This window comes from Rhincodon typus, chromosome 20 (genome assembly GCF_021869965.1).
Source record: "Rhincodon typus isolate 14 chromosome 20, sRhiTyp1.1, whole genome shotgun sequence".
In the NCBI taxonomy this organism is placed as follows: Eukaryota; Metazoa; Chordata; class Chondrichthyes; order Orectolobiformes; family Rhincodontidae; genus Rhincodon; species Rhincodon typus.
In genome coordinates, this window is record NC_063351.1 from 1780869 (window position 1) to 1804014 (window position 23146).

Genomic DNA, 23146 nt, shown 5'->3' on the forward strand with positions numbered 1-23146 from the left:
GCCAATTCTGTCCCTCTCATAACCAAGTCTCTGTAATAGCAACAACATCATAGTTCCAAGTAATAATCCGAGCTGTAAGTTCATCTGCCTTACCTGTTACACGTCTTGCATTGAAACAGATGCACTTCAGTCCACCAGACGGACTTTGATCAGCAACCACACCCTGCCTGCTCTTCCTGAGTCTTACTAGCCCTATTCTCTAGTTCTCTTTCAAACAATTCACCTTTGCTTTGGTTCCCAAGCCACTGCCAAGCTAATTTATATCCTCCCAAGTGATACCTGCAAACCTCCCAGCCAGAAAATTTGTGTCCCTCCACTTTAGTTGTAACCAATCCTTCTTGTACAGGTCCCACCTGCCCCAGGAGAGATCCCAATGGTTGAGCAGCTCCCATGTGGTACACAGGCCATGGGAACATGCAGGCAATGATGATACCCTGAAAAAATGATCAATTGTGTGAACATGAAGGAACAATAACACCAAACCCCCAACCTGAGTCTCAGAATTTCTGCATTCTCCTGGCTGGAACAGGACTATCTTTATTAGTGCCCCAGGTGGGTATGCAACAAGTTTCCCACATCCTGACTTTCTTCACCCTGGACTCCCTCAATTTGCTGGCAGTGTTTGCAGGATTTCATAACCAGCTGCCCACCAATGTGTCTCCCAGGAGCCTGATGCCCAGAATGTAGGACTGCTGCCTGCCCTCTGCTTTAGCTGTCATTTTCCTTGTCATGGCTAGTTCTCATGCCTCTGATGGCCAAGATCTACAGAGAACCTTGCTGTGTTTGAGTGAGGGGTTGAAAGGTCAAAGTAGGCTTTACTCCATCCTGTCTAAAGCGAAGGACCGCGTGTATTGGTCATTGACAAAGATCAGCATTGATTTGGCTGTTTGATGTGTCCAACTGGCCACAATTTCTATGAAGAGAGCCATTAAAACAAATAGCTGAAACCTCCTGATATCCATGGCTGAAATGGACACCCCCACTTTCTCTAAGTGGGGGTTCGCGATCTCTCTCTGACAGATGCTGACATACTTCCCATGTTGTTCCACAGCTTCCGTCTTTATAGATGACCCCGTGATGCTCAGCATCTATATATGGCTGAGCAGAGTTTGGAAAGTCCTGCACTATGTCCTGTGGGACGATGTAGCTTCCGAACATTATCCTGAGATGTGTGTATCTAAACAGGTGGAGAGCGCGTTTCACTGGTATGACAGTGCTCCCTTAGAGTGTGCAACCTCCTGTAGGGACCCCTTAGCCTCCTCTGACTCCTGCTTCTGTGTCAAGCTTGATTGACCTTCAGGTGATGAACATCATGACTTTGAGCTGGCCAGGATACCAGGCTCAAGCACATCATGATACTGATGATCATCTTTCAGTTATAGCTGACAGTCTGGCCTCCCTCCTATTATAACCACCAAAAGTAAGCCCGCTATTGTAATCCCTCACCTTTGTAATACTCCCATTGTAGTGCTCCATTGTCACATTCCTATTGTAATACCTCAGTTTTAACCACTCTCATTTTATGTCCCTCACTATAATGTCCCCATTTTATCCCTCCATTATGATATCCAAAATGTAACCCCCTAACTTAACTGCTACCCACCTTAGTATGTTCCACATTGTAACACTACCATTGTAACTCTGCCATATCGATATGCAAATGATGCAAGGTGAAGTCAGGAAAAACATTCTCGCATAGTGAGTAGTTAGAGTCTGGAATGCATTCCTGAAAATTTGGTGAAGGCAAGTTTCAATTCAGGAAATCAAGAGGGCAATGGATGATTGTTTAGATAGAAATATTTTGCAAGGATATCGGGATAAAGCAGGAGATTGGCAGAAGGTGATGATTCTCATTTGAAAAGCAAATTGCAGGCAAAAACACCTCCTTCTGCACCGTAACAATTCAGTGATTTTAATCCCTATTATAAGCCTGCAATGTAACGCACCCTTTAACTTCCCCAATGTACTCTCCCATTATAAGCCCCATTTTAACCCACCCACTATAGACCCCTGCCCTTCCATTGTTACCTCCCTGTCTGTAACCCTGCTATTCTAAGCCTGTTCTAGCTTTATTCTAAGCCTGTTCTAGCTTAATTCTAACTTTTCACTGCCTTGTGTTCAAGACTGGATGAATGTCAACTGCTGCATTAGTGTAATATTTCCCCTTTACACAGACCCATTGCTCTGTGGTCTCCATGGGTGAGGGTAGAGATTAAGGTACGTAAGCTCAGCAAATGAAGATTGCATCATTACTTTCCAAAATTCAATTCACTTTGGAGCTGCATCTCATTGTTATTCAATAACTTGACATATTTTTGAATGTTCAACTATTTGAATATTTGCCTTTTTATTAGTACCCACAACAATCCTAGAGCATTTTGTTGAGTTATATAGAAATCTGTTACTGACTATTTGTGAAATTACACAGATAAAGCTTCACAGTTAGATCAATCTGATAAATAGATCTATATATGAAAGATAATGTGTAATAAACTTTATGTAGTATTCACATTGTTTAAAAGCAAAACAGCTTCCGAAGAAGACGGTCTGTTGAGTCATATTATTTAAACATTTCTGCTCAGGCACAGTATTAATTTTTGCTGCCCTCATCAATTTCACTGGTCAGATCTTGTTTCTGTAGAATTGCTGTCTTATCCTTTCTGGGAGATTAGTGTAAGACTCCATGTAATGGCCCAATATGGCTATTCACAGTATTTCTCTGGAGACCTGGTGATCCCTTCGCTGCCAGTTTTGAAAAGAAATTCCAGGTGTTCAGAGTCAAACCAATTGGGAAACTGCCTCAGTTTAGGCAAGAGGCAGAGCCTTCTCCCGGTGTCATCAGGGGAGTATCAGACATTGGCCTCTCTTGAGTAGCTTCAGTAAGCAATGACACCCCTTAATTCAAACATCCTGAGGTGGGGGTTAGATTTGTGGAGCATTCTCCCAGCGAGCACCACTGCCTTCAAGATTGGAGCTTCATAATGAACTGTGGGGGCATTGGTGATAATTGAAATAATAGTAACGTGGAGATTTTTAATCGCTCACTAAGGAAAAATGCTGAACAATCTGTAAAAATGTGCTCATTGATGTCAATCTCTTTAATGGAACTGTAGTTTATTGGAAATACCTTAAATATGTCCGAGATCTGTAACCATAGTTGCGATTGAGCCAGAAATCGAACAAAGAAATTGAAAACAATATAAGATAAAGCAATCATTTGACAAAAACAGAAATTGCTGGAAAAGCTCAGCAGGTCTGGCAGCAACTATGGAGAGATATCAGAGTTAACATTTTAGATCGAGTGACCCTTCCTCAGAACTTGAGTTAACTCTGATTTCTCTCCACAGATGTTGCCTTTCCCAGCAATTCCTGTTTTTGTTTTTCATTTACACCATCTGCAGTTCTTTTGGTTTTTAATCATTTTGATAATCCTGTTGGCATTACTTGAAGTCGGACTTTTGTCAATTAGTGGATAGTATAAACGTAGAAAAGGTCACAGCACCTCATGCAGTTACAGAGAAGGTGGGATAAACATAACCTTCAGCATTGCTGACCTGGCTTCTAACAAACTGGTCTGTTTTGTATTTAAAATAATGTTCCAGAAACTCCTGGATGATAGATCAAAGCAGCTACTCAGTAGTGCCAACTGTGCTATGGTCATAGTGCTGCCCCAGAGACTGCCCCTCTACTGGATCAGATAGATGGTCACTCGCTGTTGGAATTTTTCTGGACAGTGTTCTTATCTGTAATAATATGGAGCAAATGTCAGATCAGTAGAAACAGCTGACGTTACATTAGATATCAAATCCATCACGTTATTTGACAGTGATTTTGAAATTCAGTAACATCTAACGCTTATATTTCAACTGGAGGGATCAACTGCATGAGACCAGCAATCTGGTAACTAGCTATATCTGAACATGGCCTACATTAAATTCTATAAATGTAACCCCCAGAATGGAACAGAAACACATGCAATTGATCCTAATTTATATCTTGCAAATGGTAATTTTCAATTTGAAATAATTTGCTCTTGGGCTGTATGCCTTACATGAATTGTAAATATGAACACTATTACTATTGTACTGAAGCACCTAGGAGTGGAACATACTGGATAGATATAGATTGAATTTAATTGCACTTTCTGTATTTTTCAAGCTAAAATATCTTGTCATGCAGCTTCATTAATTTTATGAATATATTTTTGGGAGAAATGTTAACAGTGGTATGCAATCCTGTATTACAATTTAGACTCATTCTTTTCCTATCAATATTTGATATTGAAACAGTCTTCATGAAAATTTATAATAACATATGATCTCAATGTGTCAAGATTTGAATTGACAAACTAATCAGTTGACTCTCAATGTTTATAGTAAAAACATTTCTGACAATTTTTTTTCTCCATAACTGGTGGTACAGACTCGATAGGCTGAAGGGCCTCTTTTGTATTGTATGATTCTATGATAACTGAAATTTATATTTTATGAAGAATTTAACAAAAGAATCAAAAATTATAAAAGTGATAGTTATATGGTTTAAATTTACATATTGGGTTATTCCTCTAGCTTGCTAGGGACTTATTAGGAAGATCTCATCATCATTCAAAAGTTTACAAAGATGGGAATATTGTCAATGGGGATCGGGAATTGGAGTCATGTGAGCACAAAGAAACACAGTTGTAGTTGTTAAATTGACAACATAACTGTTCACATTCTGTGCTAACATCAAGGAAATCCCTCTCATCTCACCTCAGTCAGAAAAGCGCTGCGAAAGTAAAGCATCACATTAGAAACAAAGTGAGATAGTCCAAGAGGGAGTGAGACAAGGAGCTGCGCTGCAAATTTTGGTTCCACTTCAGTCCCATTCTTTTTAGGCACCCCATGCAAGGGTATGGGCAGAAAGATCAGGGGTCTTTCTTCTGGGTCTGAATGTCCCAGGGTATTCAGTATTTAGGAAGGACAGGCAAGAAGGAAAAGATGGTAGAGTGGCATTGCTGGTTAAAGAGGAAATTAACACAGCAGTGAGAAAGGATATTAGCTCTGACAATGGGGAGTCTGTACGGGTAGAGTTGAGAAATACCAAGGGGCAAAAAGCATGCTACAGTTTGATTTTCTTTAGAAAGCATTTGATCAACATTCATCCATCCCATCACATATCTCCCACACTGCCCTACCCCCTCTAGAACTGTCCCACCCCCTCCCGGACTGCCCCTAACAATAACAGGAGAAAAGTTAGGTGAATGGTTGATGAGTATTTTGCTCTTTTTTTCTCTCTGCTTCACATATTGGTTTAAACAAAGAGCCGGGAAACGATAAACTCTCAGTATCAGACTGGCTAATTAAAGAATTATATAAAAACATACTGAGGATATAGACAGTGTACTGACTGGTACAAGAGAGGATCATGTACATCTTGGATAATAGCTGAGCCTGGGCATCATTATCTTGGGGCTCCCCTGTGTACTGTGTACCCAGCTGGGTCAGCACGAGCTCAGGATGTCCAAACTTCTAGAGAAGCTGGAGTCTTTGTGGAGTGTTTGGTGGATCAACTTTCTCTGGATCATATATTCAGGTGCCCATACCGTGGGCACTGATTGTTCAGGCTGGGAGGTGGGTGACTGTGCAGAAAATTAGGAAGAGGCAGGCAGCGCAAGAAGATTTCATGGTGAGTTCTAAAGCAAGTGCTTCATATGGGACCATGTTAGCCTGATAATATCCTGAAGGAGTACAGCCCAAGACAAGGTAGGAGGTTGTGGGGTGGACAGGCCTGTTTGACCAAGCAGCCTGTCTTTCTTCCATGGTTACATCTCTACCTGACAAGGGAGCACAAAGTTGTCCAGCCTGTAACCAATGGGCACAGTAAGAGCTGGACTCTATCATCGCTCCCCAAGACCAAGTTTTTATTTAAATTTTCTAAGTTTCAGTTGTGATTTGATCTTTGTCACAGTTCCCATTTAAGGAGCTATCACATTTTAATTTGGATTGATTCTGTTTGAACTGGTTCATTTAAAATAAAAAGAGTCAGAAGGAGGTTCAGAGGTTCCCCTGCTTTCTGCGGTCTTGAGGAGTCTGTGTTCCACAGGTACTGAGATCACATGAGGTTGCAGCTCCTGTTTCACTTTTTTAACGGGTCTACTTCTTAAATTCTCTTTGTGCTTCAGTCCCTTGTTTCTGAGCTTCGATCACACAGGCAGAGAACAAAGGGCAGATCTGAGGATCTCCTCATGGGCCTGGCCAAGGAGGACATAAAATTGTGCAGACACTGGGCAGTGGAGGGAATTGTTAAACCTGACAGCCTCCCTCTCTTCTGTGTTTATTATCAAATCAGGGTGTGTTCAGATATGTAATGTGTGGTGACCTAACCCTATTCCTAATTTCAGACCCTCTGTGACCAATGGGCACCACAGGGGTGGAGTGTATTATGTCCATTCAATAACGCATTTCAATTTAGTTTTAAATTTGCTTTAGACATTTAACTTTATAAAGGGCTGGCAATCTTATAATTTGGCTTAATCTAATTTAATTGATTTTATTTAAGTGTTTATCAAAATAGTACAAAGAGTCTGGTGGGAGATTTTGTGGTGTGGTGGTAGTGTCCCTACCTCTGAGCCAAATAACCTGTGTTCGTCCAACTTGTCCCAGAGATGTTTACTAACATCTCCTGAACAAGTTGATAAGAAAATATCTACAGTGGTAGTGGCCCTACCTCTGGATCAGGTGGCCCAGGTTCAAGTCTCACCTGTTCCAGAGGTATGTAAAGACATTTCTGAACAGATTGATTAAAAACATCTATAATAGAAATGAAAAATAAGAAAAAGGAAAACTACAAAGGCAGGTTGCTTATATGTAAATACAGAGTGTGGTGAATAAGGTCGATACGTTACAAGCATAAATCTCTCCGTGGGACGATGATGTATTGGCAATAATGAAAATGTGGCTTAAAATAGTGAGGACTGGATTCTCAATGCACAAGGATGTGGAATGTTCAGAATAAAGATAGCATAGGATGAAAGAGAGGTGGGTGGCAGCAAACATTTGGGAGGAGCTGGGAAAGGGTCAAAGGGCAAAATTTGTTTATTAAGATTCAAGAAGCAAGAAATGCACTACTGAGGTCATTCTATAGACCTCCAAATAGTCAGAGAAATAGAAAACCAGATTTACAGGGAACAAAAGGGTGGTGATTCTTGTAGAATTTAATTATTGAAACGTTGATTTAGGTAATGTTCGACTAAGGAGAAAGGAGGGAAGGATTTCTGAAATGAGGTTAGGATGACGTCCTTATTCAGTATACTTCCAGTCTAACTAGGAAGGAGTTAGATCTGGACCGAGTAGCTGGGTAAGATTGATCATTGTGTAGTGGCTAGATTAGTAGTGGAGAAGAGCTGGGAACAATTGTAAGTAAAACTTATAAATTGGAAAAAAAATTCAATGGGACCTGAATAGATTTAGTTAGCATAAAGTGGAATTGAAGTTTTACAGGAAAATCTGAAAGGAACCATGGCTGATCTTTAAGGAAGAGATGCTTCAGGTGTAGGCTAGGTGCATTCTCACAAGGACAGAAGGTAGAGTAGCCAAAGTCATGGTTCTATGGATGATGAGGAAATTGAGATTATGATAAAACAGAAAGAGGGTGTATGATGCAGATTCAGGTGAATTCTTGAAGTGGGGAGTAGGACAGGGTAAGTGAAGAGGAAATAAGACTGATCAAGAGAGAATATGAGAATAGAAGAGTGATCAACATAAAAGGGAACCCAAACGTCATCTACTGGCCTATAAATGATAAATGGTTATTGAGGCAGTGTGGAGTCTATCAGAAACAATGAAGGTAATCTGTTCTGAGGGGTGCAAGGCTAGAATCTTAAGCTCTTTTGTATTGTGTTTATTAATGAAGAGGAATCTGACAGAATATTAGTGGATGGTGCAGACATTAGATAGGGTGAAAATTGAGAGAGGAGAGAATACTGGAAAAGCTTGGGATATATAAGCCTGGATAGGATGAATCCCAGGTTGCTAAAGCAAATGGTGGTGGAGATAATGGAAGGACTTTTCATAATCTTTGAACGTACCTGAGCTACAAAGATGGTGCCAGAGGAATGGAAAATGGCGAATGTGACACCTTTATTCAAGAGAGGTTGTAAGGACATCCCTACAGGTCAACTGGTCTAAACTCAATGGTTGATGAGGTTTTCGAAAACATAATCTGGGGAAAAGAAAAGAATTTGGAAGCTTTTGAGTTAGTTAAGAAGAACCAGCACAGATTTGCAAAGTATGATTGACTAATTGATGTTTTTGGTGAAGTATCAGAGCAGGCTGAAGAAGGAAATGTCATGGATGTTGTCTATATGGATTTTAAGAATGTGTTTGACAAAGTAATCAATAAAAGACTAGTTAAAAAAATTGAGGCTGATGGAATAGGAGGGTTAGTGTTTGACTGGATCTAAAGATGGTTTAAAGAGAATGCAGTGGGTTTTGGGAAAAGTTTGTTTATCAGATGTAGCTGGTTAACAGTGATGTTCCTCAAGGGTCAGTGCTAGGATCACTATTTTCTGTATGTAAAAGGACATCAGAATACAGAATAAAATTTCAAAATGTGCCAATAATACCAACTCTGAGGAGTTGCAGATGGTGAGGATGGTACCAATTGAATGTAACAGGACATTGATAGGTTAGCAGAATGGCAGCTAAGTGGCAGATGCAGTTTAATACAGGTAACTATGGGGTGGTGTATTTTGGCAGATGAGAAAGGGAGAGACAATATACAGGTGTAATCTTTGGAGGTGATAGGCATATTGAGAGTGTGATTGTAAAGCAAATGGGATTTTGGCCTTTGCAAAAAGGGACAGTAAGTACAAACTAAGGAAGTTATGCTGAACCTTCATAAATCTCTGGTTGGCTCCAACTAGTCACTACATTTTAGGAACAGTGTGAGAGTTCTCAAGAAGATGCAGAGGAGATTTACCAAATTGTTTTTAGGGATGGGGCGGGAGTGTCTGATTCATTACAAGGTTAGGGTCAGAAAAGCTGGGGATGTTTTTCTTGGAGCAAAAGTTGAGAGGGGTGTTGACAGTGGTGTTCTAGATTAGGATATTTTTAGATAAGGAATGTGGATTAAGAATGAAGATGTAGAAGATGAAGAGACTTGGTAATAGGCAGAGACCTAACCCTAGAAGAGAAAATTGAAGCAAAAATTCCTTGAGTAAGTGAAAAGATTCCCATTCCTTGGGCAGCTAATCACAGGCAATGGGAGATACAAACTAGAATAGATATTTTTTTTCCCCTTTATTCATCAACAGGATGAAAGCATTACCGGCTAGGCAGCATGTATTGCCCATCCCTAATTGCCCAGAGGGCAATGGGTCTGGAGTCACATGTAGGCCAGATCAGATAAGGGTGGCAGTTTCCTTCCCTAAAGGCCATTAGTGAGCCAGATGGGTTTTTTTCCAACAATCAGCAATGGATTCATGGTCATCATTAGACTCTTAATTCCAGATATTTTATTGAATTCAAATTCCACCATCTGCTGTGGCAGGATTTGAACCGGGGTCCCCAGAGCATTATCAGGGTCTCTGGATTAACAGTCCAGCGATAACACCATTGCCTTCCTGAATGAAGGCTGTGTTAACACCATTCAAACTGAATCTGAATCTCTGGAAAAGAATGCTGAACTGTTATATTCTGTCATTGATGTCACACAGCTCGGAGACATTGTCATTAGACAAAGAAATTACTGTGTGAGCTCAATACATTGGAGTTGTGCACAGAAGGATGATCCATTCACACACACACACGTACACACACACAGCTACACAAATACACACACAAATACACACACATTAATAAGGAAGTGCTGGAAATGGTTAGAGAAGAGACAAAATTAATGAATAACATCTGAGAGCAAAAGACTGAGAGGAGGAGATTGAGGAGCATGAGAGGGAACAATACTTCAGTCAGATAGTAGACAGATGCTGTGGTTGAAGGGAGGTTTGGCAGACAATGCATTTAGGAGACAGAGGAGAAAGTGGACTAAAGTAGGACTCCTGTGTAGCGGCAGCACAGGACTGGGAGAGGGTGAGATACATGCCAGCTAAACATCTGTGAAGAATACTTATGAATGAGAGAAAGTAGGCAAGGAACAACTCACCCCTCCAGCTAAGTGCACAAGGACAAAAGGGCACAGATATTTGAGTGTAGAGGGGGTGTAGTGAATGGTGCTGGGTATCGGTGAGGGATCTGCTGGGGTTGAGAATTTGCACTGGCGGTGGGTGAGGAATGTACAGGGGGCATGGGAATGATGCTGGGAGTGGCAGGGAATGTGGTTGGGGTAGGAAATGGTGTTTGGGACATGGAGAATGGTGCTAGGAGTGGCGGGGCATGTGCTGGGCATAGGGAATGGTGTTGGGGGCACGGGAATGGTGCTGGGAGTGGCAGAGAATATGGAGAAGCACCTTTTCCAACAGTGCGTGAGTGAAAGTTGCAGGGCAATAGGGAATGAATGTGGAAGTGGGGCTGACTGGATAGCTCGACAGGGAGCTGGCATGGACTCCCTCTGAGGTGTAACTGACTCTATGACTCTGTGATATTAATGGCAGCTGAAAGCTGAGACTCACTTCACTAAATTTGCCCAAATAATCAGGGAGCGTGCTCCCAGTCACTGTTCCTGTTGAGGCCCCATGCACTGGCAGAATTTGTCCCCTTTATCAGAGGACTGCTTCTTCCGTCTTCGGGCCTAAAGATGGAAACAGATTATTTAACAATGATCCTTCTGTAGTTCTGAACCACCTGCATGACCCAGGTATGCTGTTTAGCTCAGGCAGTTGGCAGATATAGGCTAGAACCATTACTCCGTCTGTCTGTGCATGTTGGATAATTACTTTGATTGTTATCTACCTGTTAGAGCATTGCCCTGCCTTTTCTCTGCCAGTGGAACTATCACTCTGCCTGTTCTGTTTGCTTGGAACATCACTGTCAATTCTCTGCCCCCGGGGTTCATTCCTCTGCCTGTTCTCTATCCTTGAAGCATCGCTCTGCCTGTTCTGTGCCCCTGAGTCATATCCTAAAGTCTGAAACTGCACTCAGAGGTTTCCTAGAGTATTTGTGGTATGCTGTGGGAGGCTTGATCAAATGGTAGGATGTGGGCAAGCTTCTCTGACCCCAGACCCTTGGTATGGTCAACCCTGGAGGTCACAGGTATACAACAACTGTCTCTTTACACCAGAATGTGAAGTCAGGCAATTCCCTACCCAATAGTGGCATGCAGAGAGGAATGGGTCAGAAACATGTCTAAATGCTTAGAAAAATTCTGTCTAGAAACCTTCATGACAGACACGAACCTGTTTCTTTCACCACCCCAATTGAATACACAAAGCATTGATCATTCCCCTTTCTCCCCACCCTGACCCCAACACTTGAGTGCATCCCCTAACACATGGTACACTCCCTCCCCATCCACTGATATCACTGGACATCCATAATACCTTCCTGCCTCCCACCAATTCTAGACAAAGAGACAGTGCAAAACTCAATCCCCCCAGCTTGAGCATGTGGTCCTGACCTGCAAAAGACGTCAGTGAAGGAGTAACATACAGCACATTAGGCATAATGCAGGGTAAGAGCCAATAGTTACCTATAAAGCTGAGGGCAGGACTGCTTTAACATGGCGAATGAATCTCTGACTGGGTGATTTTTTAACTTGGAATCCCTAGGCAGGAGCTTGATCTTCCCAGTGGATTGGCCTTCCTCCTGAAATGCACAAGAGAAAAGATTGGCAATGTTCCAGGTGTTGTTGAAATACAAACAGAAAGTGCTGAAGGAGCTCAATGGGTCAGGCAGCGTCTGCAGAGAGAGGAACTGAGTTAATGAGCTGTGTTTCCACCGTCGAGGTGGGTAGCTTGAGTCAGGACATTTCCCAACCTGGTTTGCCCACATCCAAATAAGAGCCCTACTGGTTTCATTCCGGGGGTAAGCCAGACTAGGAGCCAGCTGGAGTCAGGAACCTCTGTTCCCTGGACACAGATCCGATAGGCTGCCAGGTTGGTAAGCTGGCTAACAGGCCCATTCCAATTCTCGGGGACTTTGCCATGGTTGGTTTTGTCAAACATTAGGCCCTCACCGGCATCCATTTACTCCACCTCATGTCTATCCATGAGCCAACCCCTATGAACCCTTTGGAATCTCTAGGCCAGCTCATGATTGCTTCCTTGCCAATCTCAATACATTGAGTCCAAGTATCAATACATGCCAACCTATGCCCCCCTCACCCATCATTGTCCTAACACCCTGCATGCCAACTGGCCTATTAGTAAACCTCAGGCTTAGAGGTAGACCACTCTCAGATAAAATAGCGTTCTAAACACCAATTACAGAGTTCACTGTAATTAAATTAAAACACATCCATTGATAAAAGGCCATTCAACACATTTAAATCTGCTTGAGTACTTAATCTCTTATGAAAACGTTTGTATTCATAACCCTACCTCAAAGTTAGTAAATCATCTAATTTCCTTTTTAAGCAATAAATCAATCTCCACTGTGATAATGATTGGTTTCTTTCCACATCTTATCACGAATAATGTCGTTGGGGGGTAGACAAGTGAGTTTCGGGGTTTTGATCGGTTAAGTAAGTGAGATGGGGTGGGGTGTAGATGGGTAAAGGGGGGGGTAGGGTAGGTGGTCAGATCAGAAGGAGTTGTCGGGTTTGGTTTGGGTCATTAGGGCAGTTGGAGAATGGTTGGGGGGGGAGATGGCACAGCCAAACTGTTATGAGGGCAGACAGAGTCCAGGAAAGTTGGAGTTTCAGTGGGAGTTCGAGGTTTGAGGTGCATCTGAGGGCTGAGGGGAGTCAAATGGAGGAGGAAGTCAGATTGTAGGGGTTATCCAGGTCAGAGGTCAGGGTAGTAGGCAGACTGGCAGTGAGTCAGGGGGAGGTTGCATGATGGGGTGTAGTTAGGCCAGGTTGGGGGGTTGGGGGTGATCGGGGAGCTGGTGAGAGGTCAAGGGGGAGTTAAAGGGTCATTTTCATAAGGGATTAAGTACTCAAACAGTTTTAAATGTGTTGAATGGCCTTTTATCAATGGATGTGTCTTAATTTTATTACAGTGAACTCTGTAATTGGTATTTAGCTAGACGACATTTGAAAACAAGGATTAGAATGTCACAATGGAGGTGTTGTTTAATGGGGAACTAGTGTGTGTGTGTGAATGGGCACAGAAACAAGTGAATGGGCTTTGCAGTGGATTAAGGCATGGGCATCGAAGTTTTAAACGACGTCAGGTTATGATGAGCAAGATGTCGGTGACCAGCATTTGAGTGGAATGGATACAAAGCCATAAATAAGGGTTTCAGCTGTGGACAGGCTGGGAAAATGTTGCATTCAGGTGGTGTTTTGTTGGTGGGAATATAAGGTCGTTAACTTGCTCGCCGTGCTGGCTTGTTTTCGTTCAGACATTTTGTCACCATGCTAGATGACATCATCAGTGAGGCCTCCGATGAAGCGATGTTGTTCTACTCCGCTTGGAATTTGTACTGTCCAGTCCGTTATGGTGAGTACTGTCATTTCCGGTTTTGATCTGTATGGGTTTGTACATGGGGTCCAATTCTATATGTTTCCTGATTGCATCTAGGAATTCCCGTGCGTATCTATGTTTGGCCTGGGCTACTATGATTATGATGTCCGAGTTAAACTGATGGCATTCATTGTCCGAGTGTACTGATATTCGGGAAAGTTCATCGTGCTGTTTTGCTGCTAGCTGATGTTCATGTATTCTGATGGCTAGTTTCCTTCCGGTCTGTCCGATGTAATGTTTATGGCAATCATTGCATGGTATTTTGTAAACTACATTGGTTCTGCATGTCGTGGGTATAGGGTCTTTAACTCTTGTGAGTGTTTGTCGTAACATGGCTGTGGGCTTGTGTGCTACCATGATTCCTTGTGGTCGTAAGAGTTTCGTTGTCAGTTCTGATATGTTCTTGATGTAGGGCAGCATGGCCATTGTGTTAGGCCGTACTGTGTCCTCCTGCTGTTGTCTATTTAGTAGGCACCTGTGGATGAAGTTGCAGGGATATCGATTTATAGCAAAGATTTTGTATAGGTGCTCTTCCTCTTTGGGGTGGTTGCTGTGGAAGTTGAGGATTTGATCAGTGTGGGTTGTTTTCCTGTATACCAAAGTTTGGAACTCCCCGTTGGTCATATGTTCAACCCTGACATCCAGAAACGGAAGCTGATTGTTTTTTTTCTTGTTCTCTCATGAATTTAATCCCGGTGAGTATGTTGTTGATGATGTGGTGGGTCTCTTCTTGTTTGGTGCATTTAATAATGACAAATGTGTCGTCTATGTACTGGATCCACAGTTTAGGTTGAATGTGGGGGAGGGTGGTGTGTTGTAGTCTTTGAATGCTGCTTCTGCAATGAGTCCTGAGTTGGGTGACCCCATTGGTGTACCATTGATCTGTTTGTATACTTGACCATTAAAGACAAAGTGTGTGGTGAGGCAAAGGTCTAGTAGTTTGAGTATGTTGTCATTGCTGATGGAGCTGCTGGTCTGCATTGTTGCTTCCTCTAGTAATGTGGCCAGTGTTTCTTTGGCTAGTGGGATGTCAATTGAAGTGAATAAAGCTGTGACGTCAAAGAATACCATAACCTTGTTGATGCTGATTTTTAATGTTCTTGAGGGTATCGAGGAAATCTTGGGTTGAGTGGCTAGAATGAGGTGATCCATCTAGCAGGTGTTTCAATCTCTGTTGTCGGTCCTTGGCCAGTTTGTGTGAAGGTGTGCCTGGTAGGGTGACAATGGGTCTGAGAGGGGTGTCTTGTCTATGTATTTTTAGGCAATCTGTAGAAGCGAGAGGGTGTTTGTGCCCTCTGGTTTCGTTCTCATGAAGTCCATCTTGGTTATCTGTCCTGCATTCATTAGTCGCTTCAGTGTCTGATCCTATTACCTAGCTGTGGTTTTGGGTCTATCGTCACCTGTTGGTAAGTGTTTGTATCTGCAAGCAATGTCTGTGCTTTCTTAACGTAGTCTGGTTTGTTCATAATGATGGTCATGTGCCCTTTGTCTGCTGGTAGGATTATGATATTCTTGTCTTTCATGAACTTTTCTAGTGCTTTTCTCTCTGATGTATTCAGGGTGTTCCATTCGTTCCTCTGGCTTAGTGTGGGGATTATAGTTTGGCGGCTGGCTTATTGTGTTTCATCTGTGAGTCTGTTGTCTTTTAATGTATTCTCCAGAGCGGCCATGAAATCTGTTCTGTTCCCATCTTTGTGGTTATAGTTCAGTCCGTGTAATAGGACATCTCAGTTTCTGTGAGTTGCCTGTTAGATAGATAGGTTTCTCATCCATGTGTCCGGTTTGTTGTTGTCCTTGTTTTTGTGGTGGATCAGTTTGGTGAATTTCTCCTGTTGTTCGTGTCTCTTCTTAGTTTTGGTTTTGTGTTAATGGCCTGTTCTAGGGTTGTAGTCCATTACTGGTCTGTAGTGGTTAGATACTGTGATTTTTGACGCGCAATTTCTCATTCATACCTGTGGAGTCGATTATGGGCATCATTAATTATTGCTCGTAGCATTCTGTATCCGTTCTGTTCAGCTATTTTATAGCCTGTGGGTTGTTGAGTGGAGGTTTGGGGCAGTACCTGGTTCCTGAGGTATTCGTGGAGGAAGTGAAGATGTTCACAGGTAGCACTCAGTCGGTTGGTGAAGGTTTCCCATTGTTTGGCAATTTTTTAGAGTGTTGCGCCCGTAGGTGTTAAAGGTTTTTGCAAAGATCTGTAGCTCAGGTCATGGATGAGGTCGTTGACTTGCTCACCAAGCTGGCTTGTTTTTGTTCAGACGTTTCATCACCGTGCTAGGTAACATCATCAATGAGGCCTCCAATGAAGCAATGTTGTTCTACCCACTTGGAATTTATACTGTCCAGTCCATTATGGTGAGTACTGTCATTTCTGGTTCTGTTCTTTATGGGTTTGTATATGGGGTTCAATTCTATATGTTTGTTGATTGCGTTCTGGGTTGAGAACCATGCCTCGAGGAATTCCTGTGCGTGTCTATGTTTGGCTTGGGCTACTATGGTTACAATGCCCCAGTTAAACTGATGGCCTTCATTGTCCGAGTGTACTAATGTTAGGGAAAGTTTGTCGTGCCATCTTGCTGCTAGCTGATGTTTGTGTATTCTGTTGGCTAGTTTCCTTCCTGTCTGTATGATGTGATGTGTGTGACAGTTGTTGCATGGTGGGAATACGACACAAAAGCTGTTAACAGTCTGGTTTAGTGTTGGGCAGTTGTCAGGATTACGTCTGTGCTTCAGGAATGGAGTTTGTGGCAGGGATCAATTCAAGGCTAATCTCTGTTAATTGGGAATATGTTGTCCAATTTCCACTAATCTGAAGAACTGCATCCATTCTTCACTTACAAAACACCACAGCTCCCTACGCTGCAGTAGTAGTGAAGAGTGAGCTATCAATGTCTTTGTACTTTGATGGTCTACACAACTCAGCAACTCAGTGGTTGATCCTTATGCTCGCTTTAATATTCCCTCATGTAGCCAAGTTCCACAAGTCAGGAGTGTGATGCAATACTCCCCAAAACACAACAAAACACAAGAAACTTGACACCGACCAGTACACAACAGCCCACTTGATTGACATCACATCCACAAGCATCCACTCCATCCACCACTGAAGCTCAAAAGCAGAAGAATGCACTATCTAGAAGATGCACTGCAGAAATTCACCAAATATCCTTAACAACACCTTCCAAACCCATGACCATTTCCATTTAGAAGGATAAGAGCAGCACATACATGGGAACACCACCACCTGCAAGTTTCCCTCCAAGTCAGTCACCATCCTGACTTGGAAATATATTGCCATTCCTTTATTATTGCTGGGTCAAAATCCTGGAATTCCCACCCTACTAGCATTGTGCGTCTACCTACAGCACATGGACTGCAGTTCTTCAAGAAGACAGCTCACTACCACCTTCTCAAGGGGCAACTAGGGATGAACAGTAAACGAAAATGCTCATGTGCCATGATAGGATAAAAAGAAAGCTTCCTTTGACCAAAAAAAGAGCATAGACCAAAAAAACCCAGAAATTGCTGGAAAAGCTCAGCAAGTCTGGCAGCATCTGTGAAGAAAAAAATCAAGAGTTAACATTTCGGGTCTGGTGACCCTTCCTCAGAACTATGACCCTACCTCTGGACACCTGGTCACCGGACCCGAAACATTAACTCTGATTTTTTTCTTCACAGATACTACCAGACCAGTTGAGCTTTTCCAGCAACTTCTGTTTTTGTTCCTGATTTACAGCATCCACAGTTCTTTCAGTTTTTATATAGACCAAGAAAAGACCACTGCGTCCCATAGAGTATGTGCAACCTGCTGTAGTTCTATAGTCTCAGTCTGAGTCCCCACTCGGGATTTCCTGACAGAGGCACCGTGCTAAATGACTGAACCGAGATCTGCCAGGGTATGCTTCAAAACATCAGCTTTAACTCATTTAACAGGGAAATTGGCCAAGAAACAGGATGCACGGACTGTCTCAGGTGTAATGTCAAACCAGCTGGTGACCCAAGGAGAGTTTCAGAATCTTCTAGTTTCAAAAATGTTTCTCCACTGTAAAACACCAAGTCAATTCAGTGAATTTTCTCACAACGTTTTCTCAAATCAGTTGCCAACGTTTTTAAAAATAATCTGACTGCTCTTCAAAGTGTAATGTTAAAAATCCACGTTACTCACATCTTGGTGATCCTGGCAGTGAGAATTGTGCTCACTCAGTCCCTCATGGCCAAGCATCAGGTCTGGCTGACTTAACGTCTTTCTGCACATGTGCTTTCTGCTCCATTCTCTGCCATTTGGCTGTGTATCCTCAGCTGTAATAGAGGCACCATTATGTAACAGACATGACCCGATCGCTCCTGTTCATAGCAAGCTCACTGTTGTCATATACTTTAAACCCAGGACACAGCAGTCCATCCCACCCCAGCTGAGAGCTAGGGATAAGGGACACCCAACAAACTCTGGAAGTACTACATCTGAAAGCTCCCAAACAGTAATGGGGGCTTCGTTCACACACTTACCTCAACCCTATTCAGTGTAAACCAGGCAGGGTCAAAGCTCCAACGATGGTTGAGTGCAGTTTGCATTCAGCAGCATACCCTGATCCACTCACTCATTGCTCAGCAATGTATAAAGCAAAGAACACTGCTCAACAATAGCCTAAACTGTTCATTCACTCATGCACTCACCCCTCGCTAACTGAGCCCCTCACTCAGCCATACCCCTCACTGACTGAGCCGTCACTCACTCACCCCTCACTCACTGAGCACCTCACTCAATCACACCTCTCACTGACTGAGCCCTCATCCACTTACTCACCCCACACTGACTGAGCCCTCAATCACTCATCCACTTCTCACGCCTCACTCACTTACCCCTCACTCACTTTCACCCCTCACTCACTGAGTTCCTCACTCACTCACCACTCATCCTTCACTTTCTTCTCTCCCACTCTCACTCATTCACTCTTCACTCTCTCACCCCTAATTCTCACTCGTCTCTCACTCACTCACTGCTCACTCCCACTCATCTCTCACTCACTCACTTTCTCACTCATCATTCACTCACTCACTCCTGCAGTTGCAAGATTCCATGTTCAGAGACTGAACTGAGTGGTATTTTTGTAAACAGAGTGTAGTTGGTGCTGGGCCAGGAGCTAAAGTCAGTGACAGACCTTGTTGGCTATTGCTCTCCGTCCTCTCCATGCTCTGCGCTGTGTTCTCCCGCTTCAAGGAGATCCCGTGGCTAGGAGAGCTGCTGCAAGATCCTATCTGGAGATCAGGGAGGTTTGCCAGACTCTGATAGATCCCAACAGCTCCACACGAACAGTGATTCAGGAAAAAATCCTGGATGGGGAAGAAAGAAAGGATCACTGTTAGAGAATCATTGTGAAGGACCTCAAAGGACAAGGCACTGACTGCCTCTCCCCCTCTGTTTCCCTTCTCTTCCCTCAGTGATCCCTGTTCCCCAAGCCCTCAACCCCCACTTCCTCAACCCTCCCAAATTCCCCACTTGTCCCCACTTACCCATTCCACCTCCCCCATTTCCCTCCCACTCCTCTCTCTCTTGCCTATTCCCCTCTCTCCAATCCACTTCCCCTATCCCCGACACCTGCATTCCCCATCACCACCCCCACACCTGCCACTTCCCTCTCTCTCCTCTTCTCCAACTTCCCCAATCATTGTTTGATGCTGAGAATCAGAGGAATAGTGAAGGAGTGAAGGACTGAATGTTTTGGTGGTACAGACTTGATGGGACAAAAGGCCTCTTCCGTACTGTATGATTTAATGGTTCTACAACCGAGGAACTGGGGCTAAGAGACTGAAGGATTGAGAAATTAAGGGAATGAGGAACTGAGGGCATGAGGGCGTGAAGGAGTGAGTGAATGAATTCTAGGAGCTAGGGACTGAGGAAGCAACTGACTGAGGAAGTGATAAGCTATCATCAGATTTTTAAATGTTTCTGAGTTGGAAATGCACCTCCATGTCCTGCTGATCAGCTTTTTGATGATGAAGGCAGTCTAACACAAACAGAAAGGAAGTCGGGAGAGCAGTGTTGTCTTTTAGCAGCTGCGTAACAACCAGCCTCCAAAAGGATGTCCTGTTTTCCTGTGGGTTCTCAGCTTCAAAAACCAGTGGAACACAATTCAATAGAAAAACTATTTGCGTCATGTGCAGCAGATGCATCACGCGCACGCGCACACACACACAGACACACATACATGCACTCAGACACATGCGCATACACATGCGCATACACACACACATACACGCACGCACACACACGTGCGCACACACACACATGCGCACACACACACGCGCACAGGCAGACATACACAGGCAGACATACAGATGTATATACACACACGCGCACACACATAGGCAGGCATACAGATATATACGCGCACACATACAAAGGCAGACATACAGATGTACACACACAGGCAGACATACAAATGTGTATACACACACACACACACACAGAGACACCCCACCCAATCTGTAAGACCATTAGATATAGGAGCAGAACTAGGCCATTCAGCCCATCGAATCTGCTCCACCATTCAATCATGGATGACATATCTCAATTCATTCTCCTGCCTTCTCCCTGTAACCTTGATCCCCTTACCAATCAAGAACCTAATTTCTGATGAAGGGTCTAGGCCCGAAACATCAGCCTTCCTGCTCCTATGATGCTGCTTGACCTGCTGTGTTCATCCAGCTCTACACCTTGTTATCTAAGAACCTAATTTACTCTGTTTTAAATATACTCAATAACTTGGCCTCTGCAGCAATGAGTTCCACAGAGTCACCACTTTCTGACTGAAGAAATTCCTCCTCATCTCAGTTCTAAAGGGTCATCCCTTCACTCTGAGCCTGTACCTTTGGGTCCTAGTCACTCCTACTAGTGGAAATATTTTCTCCAAGTCCACTCTGTCCAGGCCTCTCTGTATCCTATAAGTTTCATTCAAATCTTCCCTCATTCTTCTAAACTCCACTGAGTACAGACCAGAGTCCTCAACCACTCCTCATATGACAAGCCCTTCATCCCTGGAATCATTCTTGTAAACCTCCTCTGGACCCCTCCAATGTCAACACATTTTTCCTCAGATGCGAGGCCCAAAACTGCTCAGAATATTCCAAATGTTATGTGACCAGAACCTTGTACAGTCTCAGCAGGACATCTTTGCTCTTGTATTCTCACCCTCTTGAAATGAATGCTAACATTGCATCTGCCTTCCTTACGGCTAACTGAAGCTTAAAAGAATCCTGAACTAGGACTCCTGAGTCCCTTTGAGCTACAGATTTCCAAAGACTTTCCCCATCTGGAAAATAGTCTATGCCTCTAATCTTCCTACCAAAATGTATAATCTCACACTTTCCCACATTGTACTCCATCTGCCACTTCTTTGCCTACTCTCCTACCTTGTCCAAATCCTCTGCAGCCTCCCTGCTTCCTCAATGCTGCCTGTCTCTCCACCTATTTTTGTCATCTGCAAACTTAGCATGGTCCCAACACACACGCACACACACACACGCACACACATATCCAGGCATACCTAATCAGACCCATACATGTATGCAGATAAATACAGACACAGTTTGAGAAAGAAAAAGATCGGCAGAATGGGACCCTAGAGACCCTAACCTTATCGTACACATACATTGAAAGAGTAATTGTTCAGTGAGACACATACACACGTACACATGCACATATGTGAAACTGAAGGATACAGATTGAGAGAAAGGATAAAAACTCACACATACATTAAGGTGAGTGAAAGAGAGAGGTTCCCTCAGAGCTACTTATGTTGTCTCTACCCCATCATATCTTTTATAATAGATTTTAAAATTTCCCCACCACTGATGTCAAACTGGAATAAAGCTCATCTAGTCCAGAGGATTTATCAACCCTTTATACAATTAACTTTTCAAGAACTCTTTACTAATACTAAAATCTTTTAGTCCCTCAGTTTTACAAGCCATTTGATTGCCTATGATTTCTGGGAGATTGTATCTTGTTCTATGAAGACAGACACAAAGTAATTGTTTATTTTTTTTTTTGCCATTTCCCTGGCCTCCATCATATATTCTCCCATCTTCACTTGTAATGGACCCATATTTGTTCTACCTAATCTCTCCATTTGCACACACCTAAAGAAGGCTTTTACAGTCTGTGTTTCTGCTATATACTCACATTCACATCCTTTTTTTCACTTTCCTCATAGGTTTCCTGGTCCTACTTTGCTGGGTTCTACTCTGCTCCCAATCCCAGATTTTCCCCTTTTCCCGACATTCACATTCCTTTATCTAATGCAATATTTAATTTGTTTTGTTAGTCATGGCTAATTCCCCTTGGGTATTTGTGCCATGGAGCAGTGAATATCTATCTCATACTGAGTAATGTTTCTTTAAATATAAGGTAAAGGTAAAAGATAAAGTGGCCATAGTCCCAGAGGACCATGGACCTGTTCTCTCATTAGAGACAGACAGTGAAATGATTGGGGGTGGTTTAACCTGAGCACCACTACACCTCAGGTGAGGATGAAGTTGAAGGCAGGGCCATCATGGTGACTGCAGCCAGTACAGGATTTGAACCTGTTGGTGTTAGACTGCATCATAAACCAGCCATCCAGCCCCTTCGTTATGTACTAGCTGCTGCCTGTCTACTGTCACATTTTTCCAGTTTTTCCCAAAATCACCATTACCAACTTGCCCCTTATACCCTCATAGTTTCCTTTGCTCAGATTTAAGACCCTAGTTTCAAAGGATATCACATTGTAATCTGATATGAAATTATGGTCACTATTTCCCAAAGGCTGCTTTACAGTGAGGTTAAAGAGCTCTGTCTCATGACACAACATACATAGAGTCATAGAGATATACAGCATGGAAACAGATCCTTCGGTCCAACTCGTCCATGACGACCAAATATCCTAAATATAGTCCCATTTGCCAGCATTTGGCCCATATTCCTCTAAATCCCTACTATTCATATACACATCCAAATGCCCTTTAAAATGTTGAAGTTGTACCAGCCTCCACCACTTCCTCTGGCAGCTCATTCCATACACGCACCATCTTCTGTGTGAAAAAGTTGCCCCTTAGGTCCCTTTTAAATCTTCCCCGTCTCACCTTACACTTATGCCTTAGGACTCCCCAGCCCAAGGGAAAAGACCTTGACTATTCAGCCTATACATGCCCCTCATGATTTTATAAACCTCTATAAGGTCACTCCTCAACCTCTGGCACTCCAGGGAAAATAGCCCCAGTCTATTCAGCCTCTCCCTATAGCTCAAACATCCCAACCTTGGCAACATCCTTGTAAATCTTTTCTGAACCCTTTCATGTTTCACAACATCTTTCCTATAGCAGGGAGACCACAAGTGAATGCAGTATTCCAATAGTGGTCTAACCAATGTCCTGTACAGCCACCACATGACCTCCCAACTCCTATACCCAATGCACTGACCAATAAAGGCAAGCATACCAAACACCTCCTTCACTATCCTATCTACCTGTGACTCCAGTTTCGAGGTAGTAGGAACTGCAGATGCTGGAGAATCTGAGATAACAAGGTGTAGAGCTAGATGAACA

The 23146-nt window shown here is 43.1% G+C and overlaps 1 protein-coding gene across 3 annotated transcripts in view; it reads right to left on the minus strand.

Moving 5' to 3' along the window:
• Positions 1–3323: 3323 nt before the first annotated feature.
• The window catches only part of si:ch211-250c4.3 (uncharacterized protein LOC100535981 homolog), a 55623-nt gene continuing 35800 nt past the window's right edge, over positions 3324–23146 (minus strand). For 2 of the 3 annotated variants that reach the window (XM_048608944.1, XM_048608945.1), the window contains exons 4-8: positions 18724–18895; positions 17730–17863; positions 11626–11741; positions 10610–10728; positions 3324–3743 (exon numbers count right to left, since the gene is read on the minus strand). In XM_048608944.1, the coding sequence (XP_048464901.1) occupies positions 10632–10728; positions 11626–11741; positions 17730–17863; positions 18724–18895 (519 nt within the window). In that variant the 3' untranslated portion in view covers positions 3324–3743; positions 10610–10631. The remainder of the gene's footprint in view (positions 3744–10609; positions 10729–11625; positions 11742–17729; positions 17864–18723; positions 18896–23146) is intronic. The other variant, XM_048608946.1, reaches the window with a different exon arrangement.